Consider the following 23,240-nt stretch of genomic DNA (forward strand, 5'->3'; position numbering starts at 1 on the left):
CTTGTTACCATAAACATGGGATATCTTCTATGAATTTATGTCTTTAAAAATTTCTTTCAGTGATATTTTATAGGTTTCAGTGTACAAGTTTTTCACCTTAGTTGAATGTATTCCTAGGCATTTTATTATTTTGATAATGTTATAAGAGGCATCACTTTCTTAATTTATTTTTTGGATTGCTCATTAGTAGTGGATAGGAGCACAGCTGATTTACGTGTTTTGATCTTGTACACTGAAACTTTGCTTAATTCATTTACTGGTTCTAGTAGTTCTTTTATGGATTATTTGGGATTTTCTAAATATAGAATCCTGCCATCTGTGAACAGAGGTGTTTTTCTTCTGTTTCAATTTGGATGCCTTTTATTTCTTTTCCTTGCCTGGTTGTGCTGTCTAGAACCTTCAGTAGATTGCTGTCTAGAAGTGTTGAGAGTAGACATCCTTGTCTTGTTCCTGATGTTAAGGAACATTCAGTCCTTCACCACCAATTATAATGTTGTATAATGTTGGCTGGGGACTTTTTGTAGTTACCCTTTATGAGATTGAGAAAATTATTTCCCCACCCTGGCAGTTGGTTGACATTTTGTCTTGTAATGAAAGGGTTTTAAATTTTTGTCACTTTTTAAAATGTTTGTTGAAATGATTACGTGGTTTCTGTTATTTGATCTATTATGTGGTGTATTACGTTAACTATTTTCAGTTGTTAAGCCAACTCTGCATTACTAGGCTAAATCTCACTTGGTCATGGTATATAATTTTTTATATGTTGGTGGATTCAGTTTGCTGATATTTTGTTGAGGATTTCTACATTCATATTTACATGAGATATTGGTCTGTAGTTCTCTTGTGAAGCCTTTGTCTGTGTTCTGTATCAGGGTAATAACTGGTCCCATAGAATGTGTTGGGAAGTGTCCCTTCGTCTTCTAATTCTTGGAAGAGTTTTTGAAAAACTACCATTAATTCTTCACTAAGTGGTGGTTACAATTCAGCAGTGAAGCCATCTGGGCCTAGACTGGGCTTTTCCTTGTGGGTAGGTCTTGTTGTTGCTGCTGTTGTTTTACTAATTCAATTTATTTTCTTGTTATTGACCTATTCCAATTGTCCATTTCTTCTTAAGTAAGTTTTGGCAATTTGTGTCTTTCTAGGAATTTGTTCATCTAATCTAAGCTATTTAATTTATTGGCATACAATTGTCTATAGTATTTTTTTATAATCCTTTGAAAAAATTCAGTAAGGTCAGTAGTAATGTCTCCTCCTTCATTTCTGATCCAAGTATAACAATTTAAGCCTTTTCTCTTTTTTCTTGGTCAACCTAGCTAAAGACTGCTGATTTTATCGATCTTTCCAAAGTACCAGATTTTAGTTTCAATTATTTTATTTATTGTTTTTTATATTCTGTAATTCGTTACTTTCTGCATTAATATTTATTTTCCCCTTCCTTCTGCTTGCTTTAGATTTAGTTTGCTCTTTTTTCCCCAGTGTCTTCAGATGGAAGTTTCAGATATTGATTTAAGATATTTCTTTTTTTCTTAATATTAGCATTTACAACTATAAGTTTTCCCTTATGCTCTGCTTTAGTTATAGCCTATGTGTTTCGGTATGTTGTGTCTTTATTTTTATTCATCTCAAAAAGTTCGTTCCCTTTTGATTTCTTCTATGACCTATTAGTTATTTAGGATGTGCTTTTTAATCTACACTTATTTTTGACTTTGCCAAATTTCTTTCTGCTAATTGATTTCAAATTTTGTTCCATTGTGATTAAAAGACATGCTTTGTATTATGTCTATCCTTTTAAATTTACTGAAGTTTGTTTTGTGGCCTCAGCTTCTCAGCCTCTTGAGCTATTTGAAAATTTGCATATATCTCAAGGTCCAAAAATATATAAAAAAGCATAAATGTTGGGCACACCTCAGTGAATTCGTCTTCAGAATCTTGGCTCCTCAAATCTCAGCTCTCTTGGTAGCTCTCTGCTGTCTTAAAGCAGATTGTTCAAATCTAGGTCTTTTCAGTCATTCTTAGGAGGAAGGTTGAGCTACTGCAAGCTAGTTCATCATAGATGGAGATGGAAAGCAACCCATAAACACATATGTGAATGTATTCATATGTGAGTGTGTCAGCATAGGTGACGTCTGTATTTATATGAATCTCATTTGACCAACAAATTCTGTAATCACTATTTCCTCTGTCAGTTGGTCAGTATAGAGAAGTTCTTATCTAAAATCATAGCTATCACTCACGCTTGTAATCCCAGCACTTTGGGAGGCTGAGGCAGGTGGATCACCTGAGGGCAGGAGTTCAAGACCAGCCTGGCCAACATGGTGAAACCTGTCTCTACTAAAAATACAAAAATTAGCCAGGCATGGTGGTGGGCGCCTGAAATCTCCACTACTTGGGAGGCTGAGGTAGGAGAATTGCTTGAACCTGTGAGGCAGAGGTTGTAATGAGCCAAGTTTATGCCACTGCACTCCATCCTAGGTGACAGAGTGAGACTGTCTCAAAAAATAAAAATAAAATAAATAAAATAAAATCACAACTATCATTAAGCTGTGACTTGTTTTCTCCTTTCTCCAGGATTTTGTGTCATGTATAGAGAACTGCAGAAGAAGAGGACAAGAGCTATATGCATCTTTATACAAAGACCATGTGCAAGTAAGAAACCAAACATAGGCTTTCTCTATACAGTAAGCTGGAATCCACCTTGAACCTGAAAAATAATCAGAAGGGGCTTTGGTTTAAGTTCTGGATTGCCCACAAGGCTTGCACCACATTGGGGTTTTGCATTTTATCCTAAATGCAATGGGTTGCCCCTGACAAGGGCAGGCTTGGATATTTAAAGTATCTATCTAGGCCTGACTGCTGTACAATCTAGGCAAGGAACACTGGCTTTCATGCCAGTCAGAGACTTATTTGAATTCTAAATCTGTCCCTTTCTATGCTGGGGCTCTGAGCCTCTGTGTGCTCATCTCTAAGCTGGAATAAGTCTTCCTACCTGTGAAGATTTAAGAGCAATTGTGAAGCACCCAGACTGTGGCTGATAGAGAATGGATACTCCATATGTGGTTATAGAATAGCTAAGAAGTTTATTTTTATTTGGTATTACTGTTGTTAATAAAAATTTAACATATTGCTAAAAATAGAACACAACATACAGTCTTAAAACCCTATTGAAATATTATTTACCCAGCAATTTCTTTGTCCCAGAGTCAGTGTGAGGTATAAAAAAAATGCAGAGATTATGATACTCCTGTGTCTTTAAGGTTTTTGAAACTTAGAGATGAAACCCAGAGTAAAGAAATGCCCACAAAACATGGTGATGAGCTCAATGATAGGATGTTCTACTATGGGGAAAGTAGCGATGGGGTGTAAGGAGCCATTAGTGTGCCCTGGGTGGGCCACGGATCAGGAAGACTTAAATGTGGTGCCCAGTGCCAGGAAACAGAAGAGGCACTAACCATCTGAAGCTGAGTTGCCTTGTCTAACTTCCCCCATAGAAGCCCACAACGTGCCCCTGGGAAGACCCATTCACAGATGTGCAGCCTGAACCCGAGAAGCACACAGCTTAGCAATGTAGCCTCCCAGGCTCTCATGAGTGATGGGAGCAGCAGCTTATCAGACACGACACTTTTGAGAAAGGAGGTTTGGTGTGTACAGTACGTGATCATGGCTGTGATAGTCAGAGGGATCAGCAGGCATGTCTAGTTTTTCTGAGTGCACAAGCTGGTCTTTCACAGACCTTCTGGTTGAACAAGGGTTTTCTCTGTGGGCATCTACCTCACTCCAACAGTGCTGACTGTGCTGCACAACTGGGTAGGGTGCCTTGCTGGCTTATTTGGGTGTCATCTGTGCCTACTGGACAGACCACTGCACATGAATGACTCACCACATGGATTGACAGATTTCACTCAGGACTAGCAATATGGCTGATAAATTTAATTGCCACTGAGGCGGAAATAAGATGAATCTTGTAAGATTGCATCCTTTATTGGTGGACATCCTCATCACCACTGTACCATTTTGAGACAGAGGATGTGGTTTATCTAAACTTCCTAATCTGCGTCTGGTCTAGAGTGCAACCATTTCTGCTCCAATGGTTAGAAGAGCCTGGGAGATACAGTTATGGCCAGGAGAGGTGCCCTGGGGTACTTTGTGAAATTCTGTTGAAATTTGTGAGATTACAGGTTCATGTGGGAAGGATGGGACTCCCTCAGCAGAGGCTTCAAGCCCAGAAGGAAGGGATCTAGCCACCTGGAAGGTTAGCCTGTCTCATCTTCAGCAGCAGGGCCTGACTGGAGTTCAGAAAGGACTTGAGTAAATTGTGCAATTTTCCTGTTGATTGAGGTATTTTTCAGAAAATCAGCATTTGGAAGCTAATCCACAAGGATACTTTCCAATTATTTAAATATTTAAGACAGGTTGTTTTGATATTTGAAAGAATACAGATATAATAACATCTGCCATAGATAATGGAATGTGGAGCATTGCCCTGCTTTTTTAAGGGGTAGTGTGCTTTCCCAGCAAAGGCCCATTCCACTTCCAGAGAAGTCACATCCAAACTCTGGACAGAGATTAGGCTTGAGAAATCTGCCATGTCCTTTGAGGACAGCTTCTCCCAGGTGCACCCAATGAGGCCCTCCTAAGAAGGGGAGATTCAGGGGCCCCTGCCCACAGGGTGGCCAGTGGCACATCATGCCAGACTTTTCTAAACAGGCACTTTACCCACAGCTGAGAGGTGACTGGAGATGGCAGCAGCCCCCAGCATAACAAGGCATCATTGCCTAGTGCCCTGGAAGTTAACCCCAGCATCATTATATCCCATTATTATATCAACAGCAAACCTTGCAATTCAAATAGTTAATCAGCCTTTTTTTTTTTTTTTTTTTTTTTTTTTTTTTTTTTTGATCCAGAAATTCTGGCAAAAAGTTGCCTCTACAGTCTGGCCCTGTTCAGATTCCCCTTTGCCTTGTCCACATTATTTGCGTTCTCTTCTCTGTGGCCCAGCCTCTCTTGCTCTGCTGTTACATACTTAGGCCATCCAGTTCTTATGTTGAATCTTCATTGTAATTTGCAGAAATGACTTATCCTGACTACACAGTCTTTACTGGTTGGAGTTCCTTGTGAGATGCCTGACAACCCAGAAATGGCCACTGTCTTCTGTCCCACTTTCTTCTAGGGCCTCTAGTTTCCTTTTCTTGTTTGGTCTCTATCTACTCATTGTATATTTATCACAGCTCTCTCAGATACAAATATTGGAAACTCAACTCAGACTGCCTTTTTTGTTTTACTGAAGAATGCAGGGAAATGCAGGCTTCAAGCAGCGCTGGATCAAGTTCCGCACTCTGCTTCCTCTGTGTGGGCTCCTGAGGGTGCCATTCCCAGCCCTAGGGGGTGGTGCCAGTTGGCCCATCTGATAACCATTCATAACAACTTGGATTAAAGAGACTAGGGTGAAGTGTTCATTTTCGAAGCCCAGCAAACCCCACTGAAGTAGCAGGGACTGAAAGTAGGGAAGGGCTGGGTTTTCAAAGGTTAATCTAAGTGTTGCTACCCAAGGGTTGCTGTGATTCAAAAATCATAACTGGTCAAGTGCGGTGGCTCATGCCTGTAATCCCAGTGCTTTGGGATGCTAGGCAGGGGGATTGTTTGATTCCAGGAGTTCAAGGCCAGACTAGGCAACATTGCAAGACCCCATCTCTAAAAAAAAGTAGTTAAAAAGACATTAGCCAGGTATAGTGACACCTTTAGTCCCAGGTACTCAGGATGCTGGGGTGGGAAGATTGCTTCATCCCAGGAGTTGGAGGTTACAGGTTACAGTGAGCTATGACCATGCCACTGCTTTCTAGCCTTCTAGCCTGTGTGACGGAGAAAAAGATCTTGTCTCTGAAAAAAAAAAAAAAAGAAATTGTAATTGTCCCCCAACATAACACAATCCCTGCCTGTGAGTCTGTGGGCCTAAAGTGTGTCATTTGGCCCACTTGCAGTTTGAATAGAAAGAGGGCCTTACACTATGCAGAAACATGGGCATTTCAGAGCACTTTTGCAGATGTGGAAACTCAGGACTTTTGCTATTTAGTCATCTGACATCCTGTGCCCTGGGTCACATGTAACTTGCTATCATGGACTAAATAATCACATCTCTCTCAGGGATCACACCATTGTCTGACTGCAGATATTCAAGACAACATGTGTGCTCTGTGCGGAAGACCCAGGCAGCTGTGCATCTCCAGGTTGCATATGTGGAGACTTGGTGTGGATATGTGTTCTTAAAAAACTAAGTTGAATCCAAGGCTGGACAACCCAATAGCTTGGGATTATTCATCCTCCATGAAGCTCCGTATGTTACTACAAATGCAAATGTACAAATGTCACCACAATCTCCAGGAAACTGAAATATTTCCGCCAAACAAGTGTTCATTCCATGTGACCAAGTCTCTGTAAAAAGCTTTGGATAGTCATTCTTTTCCTGGCGGCCTTTTTTTTTTTTTTTTTTTTGAGACAGGGAAAGTCTTACTTTGTTGCCCAGGCTGGAGTACAGTCGTGTAAATCATAGCCCACAGAAGCCTTGAACTCCTGGGCTCAAGAGATCCTCCTGCCTCAGCCTCCCAAATAGCTGAGAGTACAGTCATGAAATAACATGCCCAGTAATTTCTTTAACATTTTGTAGAGACTGGGTCTTGCTATGTTGCCCAGGCTGGTCTTGAACTTCTGACCTCAAGAAATTATCCCACCTTTGCCTCTGAAAGTGCTGGGATTAGAGGCATGCACTGCAATGTACATCTTAGAGTTTCTTATTAACCAATTGGAGTACTACATAAAATACTAGCACTGTTTGGGATATGAATTCAAGAACTGTAGAGAAACAAAATGATCTTGTTTTGAAATAGGATTAGGTTCATTCACAGTGATAACACTGACTACTTAAGCTGAGTAAGGTACCATATTAAGCTCTTGAAAATATTGTCCCGCTTAATCATTCTAGAAGCCCATGATTATTATTATGGTACTATTATTAACCACAGTTGACTGATGAGGAAGTTGAAGATCCTCCAGATTGAACTGCTGGTGATTCACAGAAACATGGTGGATGATCAGGTCCATCAGATGCCAGAAACCACCTGCTGGGCACTATCCCCCACCCCAAAGCCATGCTTTAATGGAAGTGCCTCCAACAAGTTCTGAGAACAATTTACTCATTTAAAACGGCCAAGATTTGCAAGGCCTACATCTATAAGTCTTCCAGTTTTCTAGAAATGCTAGCAGAAACCATGAGCTCATAAAATAATAGCCCCTCAGCAAAGAAATCTAGCTCCCATGCTCAAGGAAGTCTTTGGAATCCAACAGACCAGGTTTAAATCTCTGTTTGGCCACCTGTTAGCTTTGGAGAAGGCACTTCTCCTTTGCAGACTTAGCATCGTCATGGGGATGATCAAAAATACTTGTGGTACCACTGGGTAGAGGAAAGGAGATAAAGCAGGTGCAGGGCTCAGCCTAACACATGATAATGAGTGTCTTTTCTGTTCATGATGTTGTGCTTCTTGTCATTAGCATTTCACCTTTTCATTTTCTGAAAAGATTAAATTGGGGCAAATTCCATAAAATATTTGAATAATTGCAAAAGTGTATCACGCAAAGTTGACTCTACTGTCCAAACTGAACTGAACTGTTTCTTTAACAGGTGATGCATGTAACTTTAACGTGATCTATAAATGCAGGTTGGGGATATCAATGTTAGAAAGGTTTGAGTCATACTCTAGTAGCAGGTGTGGCAGTCAGAGACCACAGATGCAAACTGTGAGGATCTCACAGCTATTAAATGAGATTGTTTGCATTACTATGAAAGGTTTTAGCTCCTGTTAATATTCTAGAATCTCTGAACATTCTAGAATCTATGATATTAACATGGAAAGGCCCTTAGACATCATTTGGGCCAGGTCTGTCATTTCATTGGCGATTCTGAGATCCAGAGATGGGAGTGACTTACTCACATCAACCAATTGTCTTGAGGGCTTCTAATTCTCACTCCATTCCAGTCCAGGCAACTGGAAAAAGAGTACATTCAGCCTCAGTTTTGAGGGGTGGGACTGTAGTGAGATTCATGTCCATTTGGTAAAATAGCTGTCCAGTCCACACTGATGAGCAGCTACAGGACCTTCCAGACCTGTTGCTTTCTGCCCATCACCAGTAGCCTCATGGCTCTGAAGGCCAAAGGGCGGGCAACTTTCTCCTCCCCTAACTTGGATTAAGAGATCTTAAAGCTGAGCAGCTGTTTCCTCCTAGTCCTGGCTGCAGTGGGTACCCTACACATTCTGAGGGTGTAGAGAGAAGGTATCTTTCTCAAACATTCATGGGAGACTTGGCCTATTCACCCCAGGAGGTTTGGGGCCAGGCCTATAAAGCCCATAAGGAAGGCAAATGTATCCAGAGTGACTCTGTTTCTGCTCCCCAGAGGCGAAAATGCGGCAACATCAAGGCAGCCAAAGCCTGGGCCAGGATCCAGGAGCAGCTTTTTGGGGAGCTGGGCTTGTGGAACCAGGGGGAAGAAACCACGCACTGTTCCCCATGGGAACTCGACTGGAGAGAAGGACCAGCTCGAATGAGGAAACGTATCAAACGCTTGTCTCCACTGGAGGCCCTGAACTCAGGAAGGCACAAGGTAGGAGTCAGGTGCAGTGGGACAGTGCTGGTTCCAGGTAGGGCCTGATAGAAAAGCAGCTCCTGAGCTTCCCCATCGCATGTTGTTTATATCAGGCTAAGATAACACATGCAGTTAAATGTAGGAGACTCCCAAAATTTATTCTCAATGTCATTTAAGAGGAGAAAAGCATCACTAACCCTCCTAGGTACATAGCAGGGACACTGTAACTACAGCCTGAAAGAATGGATAAATAATGAGTGTTAATTGTGTGAGTGGTTCTTACCTATGCCGCAGACACAGCCCTGTGCTGCAATCCACACAAGTCCTGTGGAAACATCTGGATGCCAGTGTTTGGAAAGGGCCAGGGAATGACTATTGTCTGCTAACACAAGTTACTTGTTATTGGGCAGTTGTAACCCATACTACTGTGAGCATTACTTCAAATCCCATAACAAGTTTTACGATGAAAATCCCACAAACTTGACTGTTTCTGCAATTTTGAGCCAGTGATCCACTCATTCCAAACAACACTGACTTCCCAAGCAACAGAATCTGGGTAGTCCCTGTGAGTTTGCTGTAATGAAGCTTGAACTGTGTCGCCAAACTCCTATTTTGCCTTTTAAAAGACAGGAAGCCAGTTGGATTCATTTGGTAGTAGATATAGAAAATCTGTCAATAGTTTTTCATGTCTTTATTGAATGATCATAATTTAAAATATCCTCAAAGGCAGCCTTCCAAACACCAGAATGCTGGATTTTTTTCTTCTGCATGCATCACAAGTAACAATGTTGAGTTTATTCTCTGGTCTGTAACCTCAGCATCTTTTACTCATGCTAAAAATCCTTTGTAAAACCTAATGAAAAAAATTATATTTCATTGATTCAGTAGACACTTAAATTTTCTAAGTATTGTCAATCAACACTTGGTGGTTTGTAGTATTTTCCCTCACTACATTTTTTGGAATAAGAAGCAAAAATACAATACAATACAATACAATACAATACAATACAATACAATAAATAAAATAAAATAAAAAAGTAGCCTGCTCACTGTGCTGGTGCCAAAGCCAAGGGCTGGCTATGAAACCTGGTCTCTGGGGCTGTCCAGCCCTGGAACCTCCCCTGGTCCCCTCTCCAGGGTATCCCACACAGAGACATCCAGGATGCTATCTAATCCCATCTTGGCCTCTTCTTTGGTAATTACTGTAAGTCCTACTTAATGGAAGATTGTGGGTTTTTTCCCCTTTGACTCAGGAACATTAATACTTGCATTTTATTGTGGTCCTTTAGGATTTAGTGTTTCTCTCCCTTTGCATCTGAGTCTTGCATAATTTGAAGGGGTCACATGCATGTGTGTGTTTGTGAATCTGTGGAACCGGGGGCGGGTGAAGCATATATGTAGCATCCAGGATTTAATTTTTCTTTGTTCCGTCCTTATTTCAGGAAAGCCAAGACAAAAATATTTCTCAAACAAATGCTGAAAACCAAGGTATTCAGTTTATCTATTTTTTCCTTTAATAATTAAGCTAATTATTGGTTTTATTTAATATTTTATTAAAGATATTAAATGAATATTTTAGAAGAGGAAAATGCTATTGTAGCCAGCACTGGGACTTATTGTTACTGTACTTCTAGAAAGAAGACAAGTCGATATTAGCCCTAGACACTTGTTAGGGGAAGCGTTTTCTGTTAAGGTTGCAACAATAACAATTTTTGGGGAGAAACAGTCTTGTCAATTTGCCATATCGGGGGATCTTAAAAGTGTTCCCAAACAATTTTTGAGACAGGGTCTTGCACTATCACCTAGGCTGGGGTGCAGTGGCATAATCACAACTCACTGCAGCCTCGACCTCCTGGGCTCACACAATCCTCCTGCCTCAGCCTCCAGAGTAGCTGGGACTACAGGTACACACAATGCCCAGATAATGTTTGTAATTTTTGTAGAGATGGGGTTTTGCCACATTGCCCAGGCTGGTCTCCAACTCCCAAGCTCAAGTGATCCGCCTGCCTTGGCCTCCCAGAGTGCTAGGATTACAGACGTGAGCCAGCACACCTGGCCAACGACTACTTCTTAGTGCTGCTCAAACTCGTCTCATTTCCTGACTAATGGATTTGTATTGAGCTTGCTACCTTGCCTGTCTGCAGTAACACAAGCCCAGAAGTGAGGATCTTGGGCTGTGATCCCCAGGTGATTTGGGATCTTACTGTGGCACAGAGCGTGGGATGACATTGTGATACCTGTTTGCCTCTCGTCTCTCCACCCCAAGCCCTACAACTCTCACATGGAATGATTGCCTGCCTGCTCCACCTCTTAGAGGTGGGGGTTGCAGAAAGTGCAGTGGTGGAAAGTATGAACTGATTTTTTGTGAACGATGGCCATGGGCTGCAGTGTCCTCTCATTCTTGGCATGCAGAGCCCCTGAGCCTCTGTGACTCTGGGCCTCCGTGGTGTTTCCAGTATGCACCCTGAGTAGGGAGCTCAGCCAAAGGAAAAGAAAGGCCCTGTGGTTTTCTACCATGCCTCTCCTACGCACCTCTCCCTGCATGGGGGAAAGCTGTGAGGGTTTGCATGAGTAGCAGACACTTTCATTCATCCAGTACAGAAAAGATAATGGAAGTAAATGGACGAAATTGTAAACAGTGGAGCCAAACAGACTAGAGATGAAAAGACTAGACCCTTGTCTCAGAGAACTTTATTCAGATTCTACCTCTAGTTCTTAGAAGCCATATGATCTTGTACAAAGTAATTAGCCTGCTTCAGCTTTTCCATTTGTCAAGTGAGGATGAAATAATATCTCCAGCCTAGATGGGACAACATTTTAAAATGTCATCAGAAGTATCTGGCACAGAGAAAGGGAGCTATTATTATTAGCACTACCTCTGGGTGCATGGGTGAGATTTGTTTTATTTCTTACAGCTTCATGTCTTTTCCAAGATTTTTTTTACAATAAAAAGATATTGTTTCTATCATGAGAAAAAACAGCAATATTCAAAGAGTGAATGGAGTGAAAATCAGAGAAAGCAAATCCTGGCTGAGCCTCTAGGGAGTTGCCTTACTGGCTAATGAGGGTGAATTTGGAAATGTTGCCCTGTGGCCACTGGAAGTGGCAGAACAGCTAGGCCTGGGCATAGCTGGGCCCTCCAGGATAAGTCGACTGGAAGGTATTTTGACCACACCCCAGGCTGCCCCAGGTGTGTGGTGTCCATTTCCAGAAGCAGTGGAGGGGCACGGTGAGAGATCCACGCTCTTCATTTCAGCCCTGGAGCCTTGCTGCTCCTCAGTGATGTAGGCACATGCTGTGTAGCAGCCCTTACCATGTCAGGTAGCCCCTGTCAACACCACGTGTTCCTTTATGCTGCTGCAGATGAACTGACGCCGAGGGAGGCTGAGGGCGAGCCTGATGAGGTGGGGGTGGACTGCACCCAGCTGACCTTCTTCCCAGCCTTACACGAAAGTCTGCCCTCAGAAGACTTCTTGGAACTGTGTCGGGAAAGACAAATTATTTTACAAGAGCTTCTTGATAAAGAAAAGGTAATATACCCCATTGCAATATCCTTTAAGATTTTTAAGTTACTTGTTAAAATTGTCAGACAGGAGAAAACCAAGCTTTCGTCTCTTACATGGGGAATGAGATCTCCATTTGCTATGAAAACTTTCAACAAGATAATCAGTGAGAAAAAGGGATAGATTCCTAAATTTGCTGGCCCAGAGAAAGGGTGCAAAGGGAAGTCTATACATCCTGCATCAAAATATTTAAAAGGTATACCTCAAGCTAACAAACTGTTCAATGAAAAATACTCTAACTTCCTACTTTGACCTTCGTAACAACCTGAGACGCAAGTTTCAAGTTGAGAATTCTTGACCTTCTTGCAGTTCAGCATCTTGATCCCCTGTGGGGACCTGAGAGGTTCCACACCTTGAGGGGTCTTGGGTGCATGTGTTTGGACACCCCAACCTATATGTCCACACTGTCCCTATGCCTCACCTTGGCCACCGCTGAAGCCTAGGAGTAAGCACACTGGCACCATTAGCCTTCAAAAGGGTGGCCCTGGGGTTGAAGTGTACAGGCACAGGAGGCAGGCTGGGGATGAGGCAGCAGAGAAACCCGAGATCCTGGGTGCCTGGAGCTGGGTTGGTGGAGCCCCGCTCTTCATGTGTGTGTCCTCTTGGCCTGGCTGGGGAGGCCCCAGAGAAGGACCCCTCTTCCCCAAGTCTAGGAATGCAATGGATGACTAAGCACATGTCTTTGAGTAGAACCGGCCTGAGTTCTAGTCCCAACTTGGCCACATATTAAACCGCATGTCACCTAACCATTGTCAGTCTCAGTTTTGTTATCTTTAATGTGGAGTTCTGGCCACCATCTGATAACATTCTGCTCAGGCTTAAATGGGCCAATGGAAATACAGGGACTAGCTCAGAGCCAGGCATAGGAGAGGTGCTCATCAAAGGTGCGTTCTTTTCTCTTTCTCAGGGTTGGGTGGTTGAAGGCTTGGTGGACCTCAGGGTCTCTGGGTGAATTGGTCTTTTCTGTAGGAATATGAGTGAAGGAGATACCCACAGAGGCGCAAGCAGGCTGGGACTGGCGGGCCACAGGAGACACACAGAGACAAATGCATGAAAGCTGGAGGCTAGTCTGGCCCTAGGGTGAATGAGAGTGGATCTGAACCAAGACCCAGGGACTGAGGGAGAGCCTGGACCTCCAGGAGTAGGTCCTAAGCTCAGAAAACCTGGGAGGGGTATCAGCAAATGACTGCTGCAGAACTTTCAGCAAATTGCTTTGCTGCTTTCAGATTTGGGTCACAGTTCAAGTAATGTAGTCCTGTAACAACGCTGTCCTTATACCTGCATAACCGAAGCTTCCAGACACAGAGCACATTTCCAGCTCTGCATCACACCTAGCCACAATGCCTCCTCATGCAGGTTTGCCTACCCGCAGTGCCCTGCCCACTTGATCCCTGCAACTGACTCTCTGAAGCTGATCTTGACTGCTCCCTCCTCTGAGACCTGGAGAACTGGCCTCTCCCTTGTTACTGTCTGTGTCACCCCCTGCATCACCTCCTGCCTTGCTGCTGGCACACAGAGTGACCTCAGTGCTTCACCTGTCTGCCCCTGTCACTATGGATCCTCCATACAGGAGGGAACCCTGTTGCCCGACCACAGGCATGCCTGGAGCAGCCAGTAAGTCAACACTGATGAATGACGTGCTAAATTCATGTGCATTTTATTTTGATAATGAAAGTATTATATCTCTACTATGTGAAATTTTGATAAATGGATATTAAAATATATAACACCCATGTATACATAAGTGTGTATTCATAATATCCAGTTGCTGAGGACTAACAGCAGATCACAATAGTTGGGATATATCAATATATTAATATGCTTATATAGGTAAATGGATATTTAGTAAATACCTTGTCCATTGAAAAAACAGCTAAGACATCAATGCTTTCTTTCCATAAAAACTTTTCTTTGCTTTATGCCCTTAAAGGAGCAGCAGTTCTCAACTGGGGTCAACTTTACCCCACAAGGAACCTTTACCAATGTCTGGAGACATTTTTAATTACCATGGCCAGGGCGAGAGGATGCTCCTGGTGTCTAGTGGGCAGAGGCCAGGGCTACTGCCGGGCATTGTACATTGTCTGTGGTGACAAGGCTGAGAACTGTGTCAGAAAGAATCCATAGTAAACAGATATCACACCCCAGCTACACCTGCCTGCTTTCCTGATTATGTGGTGCCTCCATATTGGTTCTTTTCATTGCTTTGATAAGAGAACAATGGCAGTACTTTATATTCACTTTCTATCTTTGCCAGAAGAAATTATCATAAATGTAGTGCTTTTAACGTAACAGACATTTACTATCTCAAAAGTCTGGGCACAACGGGGCTCAGCTGGTTCTCTGCTAGAGCCTCACAGGGCTGCAGCCAAGGCATTTGCATGTCTTTTCGGAGGCTCTGGGAAGGCATCGTTTCCAAGCTCGTTCCAGTGCTGGCAGAATCCATGTTCCCATTTCTGTAGGTCCGAGCTCCTGTTCCCTGCCTGCTGGTTGCCGGGGTTCATCTGTTTCTCAGAGTGCCCAACTCCCTTGCTCTGTGGCCCTTCCTTCTTTCATTTCCTGCAACAAGTGGTATCCTTCTCACCCTTCATATCCTTCTTGCCCCCTCTGCCTCCCACTCCCCCCACATCACCTCTCTGACCAACTCTGCTGCTGCTGCCTAGGGCACAGGGGATGACACTAACTCACAGATAATCCAGGATCACATCCTTGTTTTAAGGTCAGCTGATTCATAACCTTGATTTTATCTGCAAAGTCCCTTCAGAGCAGTGTGGGTGTTGGTTGGGACAGCCTCCTGGGAACTTCTCTGGAACACAGCCTGCCACTTTGGCACCATTCAGGCTGCTGCCCCCCAGGGCGGGTCCTTGGCCTCCCAGGAGAGCCTCTGCAGGTGGCCTGACTCTCTCAGGCATCCAAGGCTGGCCTGAGAGTTTTCACCCTGGCTAGGCTGAAGCTTGTGGTCAGGGACCCAAGCGAGTCCCAGCCCGGCCTCTTGCAGACCACAGGTGCCTTTGACACTTGTTCTGTCTCTGGGAGTCTTGTTTCTGTTGACTGTTCACCAGGTGACGTTTTCCTCAGGGGTCTTGCTGGGGGAGCGGGAAGGGTCTGAAGCTCCCAGTTGACTGACTTTCCAGCCTATGAAGCAGGACAGAGCCAGGAAGGGGATCCTCTCCCATCTGTCCCTCCCTGTCTTTTGTTTAGGCTTCAGTCTTCCTTGGCCTTCCTGTGGCTTAGTAGGAAGCTGTCAGAAATGCCACACACTGTTTGCTGAGGCAGTGTGGATCCCCAGGATGTGCAGGCAGGAGCATGTGGAACACAGCAGGCTGTGGGGAAGGGAGAGAGCAGGAGCTGTCCTGCTTCCACTTAGCGCCCGGTGGCCAGTACCTTCAGAAGGGAGGGGCCAACCAGGGGACCTTGTGTGAATGTCAGCTCCTGGCCCAGAGGACTGGGCAGGGTGACCCTTGCCATTACCTGGACATCTGTCCTTGCCTGAGTTGTCTCTACGCTTTTTATAGGGCTATGCTTGCTGCCTCTGGCTTCATGGGGAATTGTGGGAAAGGCTGGCTCCCAAGTTGAGTTTCCCCAGGGTCAGTGAAGACAAACCACCAGGCACGCCTGCTCCTAAGGAAAATGTCACCTGGTGGACAGTCATCACCAGGCACAGAGATGCAAGCCTGGAGAGGTGGGGGCAGGGCAGGGTCTCTAATGAGGGGAAGGTAGAGGCTACAGGCAGGGGCGGGGGTACAAACCCTGCCCAGTTTTAATTCTCTTGCCCCCACTTACAGACCTAGTGACTGAGTGAGTAAGAGAACCATTCCCCAGCCTCCTTTCCATTATCTTTAGAATGGGGTTCTGCTCCTGATCTCACTAGTTTGTGGCAAAGATCGATGTGGGGCTGTGTCTCTGTCTGAGAGTGTACCCTGTGAGGAGGCAGCTCTCAGCCGCTGGCATCTGCTGTTACTGCTGCAGCTGTTGCTGTTCCTTTCATAGTCCCACAGGATTTGTTCTCACTGTCCTAGAAGTAAGAAGGGGTGTTGGAAGAACCCCAGTACCTATGGCATGACCCAAGGGCCCTGTCAAGGGAAGGATGAAGGATCCTGTTAAGATTGAGGCTCCTGTGAGGCAAGAAACTGTGTGTCTTGGGGAAATGCTGTGGGGAGTTCTTGGATAGATGGGAAACTCTGGGGGTCTCCATGGGTCTGGTTGTCCTGCCGAGATGGTGGAGGATGAGACAAGAGGGTCAGAGTGAAGCCCATGAGAGGCCTGACCAGCTGGAATGGGGTTCCTGCAGAGTGCCAACACTCAAACCAAATGCAAGGTTTTGGGAGAAAGAGGGAAGTTGCTGGGTTGAGACCTGAACTGATGTGTGGTGAAATCGAGGAGGTCCCTAAACTGAAAGCACAAGGCAGGGAAGAACATGAGAAAGCAGGCCCCAGGAATTCACATAAATCAGAAAAATCCTCGAACCAGAGGAGCACCCTTCTGCTCTAGACTGGAGAGCTCTGTGGAGTGGGGTCTTGGCTGTCTGGTGAGACATGTGGGGCCTCTCTGTGGCCTGGCACTCCTCCTCCTCCTCACACCTCCACCAGCCAGGTCCACGCCATCCCATGACCTTTCCCTCATGGATCCCAGCCTGGAGGCCTCCTGGGTGAGCCTGTCCTGGTGCACCGGTCCCCAGCACACTCCCAACCCACAGCACAGCTGGTGGCTCCATCCCCTGAGCCTACCCCAGCCCCCTCTTATTGCCTGACTGATGATTTCTGAGCCTGCCTATGGTTTCTTTGAAGGCAGGGAGAGACTTAGCTTCTTCCTCATCCCTTCCTTCCCTGACACATTGGGTGAGTGCTTGGAAACAATCTGCAGACCAGGTGAGCTCAGCCTGATGGGGCAGCAGGAATCAGGAGGTCCTCCACGGGAGCCAACCTGCAGCCAGGCCTGGGTCTGCTCACGTGCCTCAGGACCCAGCTTGAGGGAGGGCATGTCCTAGGGGCACCTGGGTCATGGGGGAGCCCACTCCGGGGTGGGGAGGGGCTTGACTGGACTGGAGCAGGCTGCTACATCACCACCACCATGGAGGCAGCAGCCAGTCATTTGTGCCCAGGAGGACAGCTTGGCACAGGGCAAAGTGCATAGGCTGGATTGAGAACCTCATTCTGCTATTTGCTTGTTGCTATTAATATTATTATTAGCAAAATGTCAACAGCTAGATGTCAGAAGCCCTTGCTTTGTGCGATCTTCATGCACTGTCTCATTCAGCCTCACCCTGGCCCTGTGAGGCCATTTGAGTTGCTATAAAGGAATTCCTGAGATGGGGTAATTTATAATGAAAAGAGGTTTAGTTGGTTCACAGTCCGCAGGCTGTACACAAAACATGGTGCTGGCATCTGCTTCTGGTGAGGCCTCAGGAAGATTCCAATAATGGTGGAAGGTAAATGAGAACCAGCACATCACTTAGTGAGAGAGGCAGCAAGAGAGAGAGGGAGGAGGGGCCAGGCTCTTTCAAATAACCAGATCTCAGCTGAACTCTCAGAGAACTCATTCATCACAGCGAGGACAGCACCAAGACATTCACGAGGGATCGGCCTCCATCATTCAAACACCTCCCACTAGCTCACACTTCCAACACTTAAGGCCACATGAGATTTGGAACAAAACATCCAGACCATATCAGGGGGCTTTATTCTTTCCATTATAAAGATGGCAAAAACAGAGCCCAGGGTGGTTACTCATTGGAATTGCTAGGAGTTGACCTCAGATCTCTCTTACTCTCAGTTCATGTGTTTTTGTCCCCTCTCTACTGCTTCCCAGCTCACTGTGTTGGACAAGTTATATAACCTTTCCAGCACCCTATCCCTCAGCAGCCGGCTCTTATTGGGCTTGGAGTTGTGGCTCCAGGCCCCATGTGCTTTCTCTATAACTGTTCCAGTTAAAGCTGGTGCAGGCAGGCCTTCAGGTCTCTCACCAACATGGCATCTCTGCCTGGGATGCAACATGCCAAACAGGTACCTACCTGCCCTCCTGCATGTGCCTTAGCCCCTGGTCCACTGTGGCCTTATCCCTGGACCACTATGGTTTTGTGTCAAGGACAGGAACTTGAAGCCAAGGAAAGGAGGATGGGCGCACTGAATGTTGACCCATGAACATGTTCAAGCAAATATACAGAAAGTTTGTGCAAGGGATGTGTGTGTGTATGTTACTCTCTACATTCCCCGGGCTGGTACGATTAGCCTATGTTGAGGCATTTTGTAGCAAGTGTTGGTCTCGTAAGCTAGGACTTCCCGTAATTCAGATGTCACTGTGAGGCTTTGTGGACCTTGTGCTTTTTCTAAATTTCTAAGTGAAACATACCCACAATAGGGGCATGGCAGGACTGTGTGCATGCTCCTACAGCACAGTCCCCACTCCTGCTCCCCCCATCATCTCAGAAGTGCTTGCTTATATCGCCTTTGCTGGACACATGGCACAGACTTTCCAGGGCATGACTGCTTTCCAGGCATCTGGTAGGCATGCCTCTGGCAGAAGCCTCTGGAGCTGTAGGCACTGTCCTGGCCCTGGGGGATGCTGGTGGTGCCGAGGCTAGGGTGGCAGAAGCTTAACTCATTTCTTTGTGTGAACGTTGGAGTTCTGGTTGCCTCCAGCAATACCTGGGATGGTAATTATTCAATTATTCTGTGCCACCTCTGCATCATTGATTAATGATTCCCAGGACCACAAACACATTTCTCTGCAAACAGCTCTGTTTGACGTGAGGAGTGACTGATTTAATGCATAATAATTGTGGGCCCATGTCAGTTACCACGTGGCTGGGGATGTCCCTTGTACAGCTTCCAGAACCAGTCCAGAGTCAGTCCTCAAGTAAGGGTTTGCTTTTGTTATCGTTCTTTGATTACATGAAAAATTAAACATCTGATTTTTTTTCATGTAAGCTCAATATAACATATGAGTTTGACCTTGGTAGAAATGATCCGTTCGAAGGAAGAGATATTTTCCTCTGGACTGCAAAGAGTGGCATCTTCTATAAGCTCCTCCCAGGTATCTTTAGCTGAGGCTGTTTGTAGAAGGTGAGGGTGGGTGTTAACCTTTCTATGCAGTAACTTCCTGTATTCCTGAATCTCCATGACTTTCTGAAATGCAAACAACACATGTCATTCCTACTTAATATTTCTGAGATGCTGGTTAACATTCTTCATATACAAGGCCATTCCAGAGCTGACCTTGTGGTTTCCCTGGACTAACTTCCCTCATCCTTACACATGCACATGAACACACACACATGTATGCACAGACTCACATGTGCAACCACATGCACATACACGTGCATGTGTGCATAGTCACATGCACACACACACATGCACATCTGATGCATGCACACGTATGCATACACATGTGTGCACGTGCACACATACACATAGACATGCTTCTGACTTTTTAATTATACAGAACTACCTATAATCTCCAAAATGTCCAACTGGTTCAAGACTTTGTGCCTTGGAATGCTTCTCCCATGTTTTAGTCTTTGTAACTCCCAGCCTTGGAGTCACCTCCTCAGGAACCACTTCTCTGGTGTCACCGCTGCCCCCTCTTCCATCTCAGTCTGAGTGAGGCATACTCCTGTGTGCTCCCAGAGCACCTGTGCTTTTCCTCCCACCCTGTGCTGGGAGAGCTGATATCCTGCTCTCTCTCTTTCCTGTTACGTTGTAAACATCTTAAAGGCATGTTTTATTTTCCTTTGTGCCTCCCAGGGTGTGGGGCATATGCTAAACATTTAATATGTACCCGTTAAATAAATGAATGAACAAGTAAATGAGTGAATTATGGGCAATATGCTGGCACCAGATGAAATCTTTTTTTTTTTCTTAGCCTAGCTGGTGCCCAACAGTCAATTTCTTAGTATATGGGCTTCAGATCATCTGCATCAGAATCTTCTGGGTTGCTTATTAAAATTCACATTCTAGGGCCCTACTCTGCACCTGTTGAATTGAAACTTCTGGGGATGTAGCCTGGAAATATGAATTTTGTCAAGCTGTGCAGGTGATTCTCATACAGACTAACTTTTCAAATAAATGCCCGAATTCATGAGTCCAAGTTTTACAATATTCAGAGCTATCCTTGCTAAAACTATGCTCCAATTTTAATCAGTTGCCAATGAGCAGTCCTTAGTGAGCACAGGTTATGGTGAGTATTGTGCTTTGAACAGTCCTTGGGACTTATAATATGTTTCACATTTCACTGGTGCAACCAAACAAGAGCAAAGGTTTTGCCATTTCCACGTGGTCTCCTCTGAGTCTGCAAAGATGGGAGGTATGGCTGTCTGCAGGCTCTCTGTGGAAGTGACACATGCAGGCAGGCAGGGGGCATCCCTGCTCCTCATCTCAACCTGAGATGTACTTACATAAAAAGATCCATGCATCATTACATTCCTTTCCATATTTCCCAAATTAATATATATGTGTATATATATAAAATATAAAACAATAAGGAGATGATATTTCTCTCTACATATATGTATATGTATAAATAGATAGATAGCATCTCCTTATTATTTTAATATACATTTCTTTGATTATTAGTATGGCTGAATTCTCCATCTAAACACGTTTAAGAATGAAAAAGTAGATACCAGAGCTCATAAGTGGCCAAAAGAATGTAATTTATGTAGCCTTTTGCCTTTTTGATACTTGACTTTTTCTCAGCAACCTGTGTTTTTCTAAAAAATAAGAATATTTATTCCATATGCTAATACTATTAGAATGTATTCAGAACAAGGTTGAGGCAAGCAGAGATGTAGGAAGAGGGCAGATGATAAATGGGAGCAGGGCTAAAGCTTTCGTTGCAGCAGACTCACTCACCGTACACAAAAAATAAGGGAATGCATATATTGACAGCTCTGTTACTGGGTACCTTCAGTCACTTCTCTGGACCTCAGTTTTCCTACCTATAAAATCAGGGCATTTCACTAAGTTGCAGACTGCTAATGATAGAGAAACCTTTAGGGAGCATCCAGTTGACCTTGCCCTTTATAGATGCACCACTGAGGCCTGACTTTAGAAGAATGTGCTGGTCTGTGCTACCACTGAATGTCCCAGTAGATTGTTGTCTCCCTGCTATGGTTTGAATGTCCCCCAAAATTCTTGTGTTGGAAACTTAATTGCCATTGTAACAGTATTAAGAGATGGGGTCTTTAAGAAGTGATTAGGCCATGAGAGCACGACCCCATGAATAGATTAATGCCATTATTGCAGCAATGGGTTCGTTACTATGGGATGGGATCCTGATAAAAAGGATAAGTTTGGCCCCATTTCTCTCTCTGTCTTGCATGCTCACTTCCAGCTTCCACCCTTCCACCATGGGGTGACCCTCACCAGATGCCAGTGCCATGCTCTGGGACTTCCTAGCCACCAGAACCAATAGCCAAATAAACATTTCTGTTTATAAATTACCCAGTCTGGGGTATTCTGTTATCGCAGCAGAAAATGAACTAAGATACCCTCTAACTTTAGCTCCAGCGTTTTGTTGATTTCTGGACAACCTGTTTGTCATCATACACAGAGCTAGTTGTGGCTACTTTCTTAGTTATTTTGCCCATCAAGAGTGCTAATATATCATTCAGCTGATCTTAAAAAAGCTCTACTTATGAGGCAAAAGTTCTACTCTTTAAAGTGATCAATAGAATCATGGCATAAGGGATTTCTTAATCATGAGTAAACTTAGGGATGGAGCCCTCCTAGGGCTAATTTAAATGGAAAAGCAGGTAATAGTTCACTTGGGTTCATTTTCTAGTTTTTAAAATGCCATTTTTTTTTTCTAGCAGAATCAATGTTTAAGCTATTAACCCCGGTCTCACCAGACATTTTTCTTGTGGTTTGGCTTATTCTGGTTGATACTTAAGTCTTCCCAAAGGGAAGCACCAGATCATAGGCATCTGCTCTGAGACCCTGGTGCAGGCACCATGGAGGCTGTGGTGGGGGCCTGGTGTCACAGGGAGGAGAGAGGATTTGGAGGCACATAGGCCAGGACTGGCACTGCAGAGCCACATCATCTCATCATGTGAACCTGAGGATGGGGTCTCTGAGTCTCATCTGGGAAAAGGTACAGCAGGAGAAAAAGTTTAAGCAGCCTGACATAATCTTCCTAATAGTCCTGGTGGGAGTGTAAATTAGTGTCACCTTGCTAGGGTAATCTAGCAATGGCTACCTAAATTTAAAATGCCCACACCCTTGACCTGCAATTCTTATAGAAATTTATGCTTCAGATTTACTTGTGTATTCAAAATGACTTACCTACAAGGATGGTAATTGTAGCATTGCCTATTATGTCAAAACATTTTAAAGCAACCTGGATCAAAAGAGGACTGACCGGTCAAATAAACTGTAGTATATCCATTCAAGGGAATTGTCCGCAACTATTAATAAGACTTAGACAGCTCTATAGTAAATGATTTGGAAAATTATCTAAGATGAATTGTTAAGAGAAAAGTCTAGATGCAGAGCAGTAAGCATATAAGTATATTCTTTGTATAAAAAAGAATCTGTATAAACATGCTAATATGTTCAAGCAATCTCTTTGTACGAATATATGATAAAGTGATAATGGTGGCTGCCCCTGGGGAAGACTACTAGAGAACCTGGGAATGCCACACAGTTACTCAAGTCCCAAAGTAGACATTTATCATTTATCCTTAATCCATCATCCCTCTCCTCCCCTCCCCTCTCCTCCCTTCCCCTCCCCCTCTCCCCCTTTCCTTCTTTCCCTTCCTTCTTTCTTCCCTTCCCTCCCTCCCTCCCTCCCTCCCTTCCCTCCTTCCTTCCTTCCCTCCTTCCTTCCTTCCTTCCTTCCTTCCTTCCCTCCTTCCTTCCTTCCTTCCTTCCTTCCTTCCTTCCTTCCGTCCTTCTCTTCTCTTTTCTTCTCTTCTCTTTTCTTTTCTTTTCTTTTTCTTCTTTTTCTTTCCAGTTAGTCCAGTAGCAGCTCCTGTCAATTCTCCATCTTCTTGTTTAGATACACCCACTTCCTTCCTTCTGCATTCTGCCATCTATCCCAGACCACTGAAATAG

The 23,240-nt window shown here is 44.4% G+C and overlaps 1 protein-coding gene across 3 annotated transcripts in view; it reads left to right on the plus strand.

Annotated features, from left to right (window-relative positions):
- WDFY4 (WDFY family member 4) overlaps positions 1-23,240 on the plus strand; it is a 312,143-nt gene that overhangs the window by 195,274 nt on the left and 93,629 nt on the right. For all 3 annotated transcript variants that reach the window (XM_023230197.2, XM_023230195.2, XM_023230196.2), the window contains exons 40-43: positions 2,569-2,646; positions 8,441-8,647; positions 10,072-10,117; positions 11,993-12,159. In XM_023230197.2, the coding sequence (XP_023085965.1) occupies positions 2,569-2,646; positions 8,441-8,647; positions 10,072-10,117; positions 11,993-12,159 (498 nt within the window). The remainder of the gene's footprint in view (positions 1-2,568; positions 2,647-8,440; positions 8,648-10,071; positions 10,118-11,992; positions 12,160-23,240) is intronic.

The sequence above is a fragment of the Piliocolobus tephrosceles genome, chromosome 9 (assembly GCF_002776525.5).
Source record: "Piliocolobus tephrosceles isolate RC106 chromosome 9, ASM277652v3, whole genome shotgun sequence".
NCBI lineage: Eukaryota > Metazoa > Chordata > Mammalia > Primates > Cercopithecidae > Piliocolobus > Piliocolobus tephrosceles.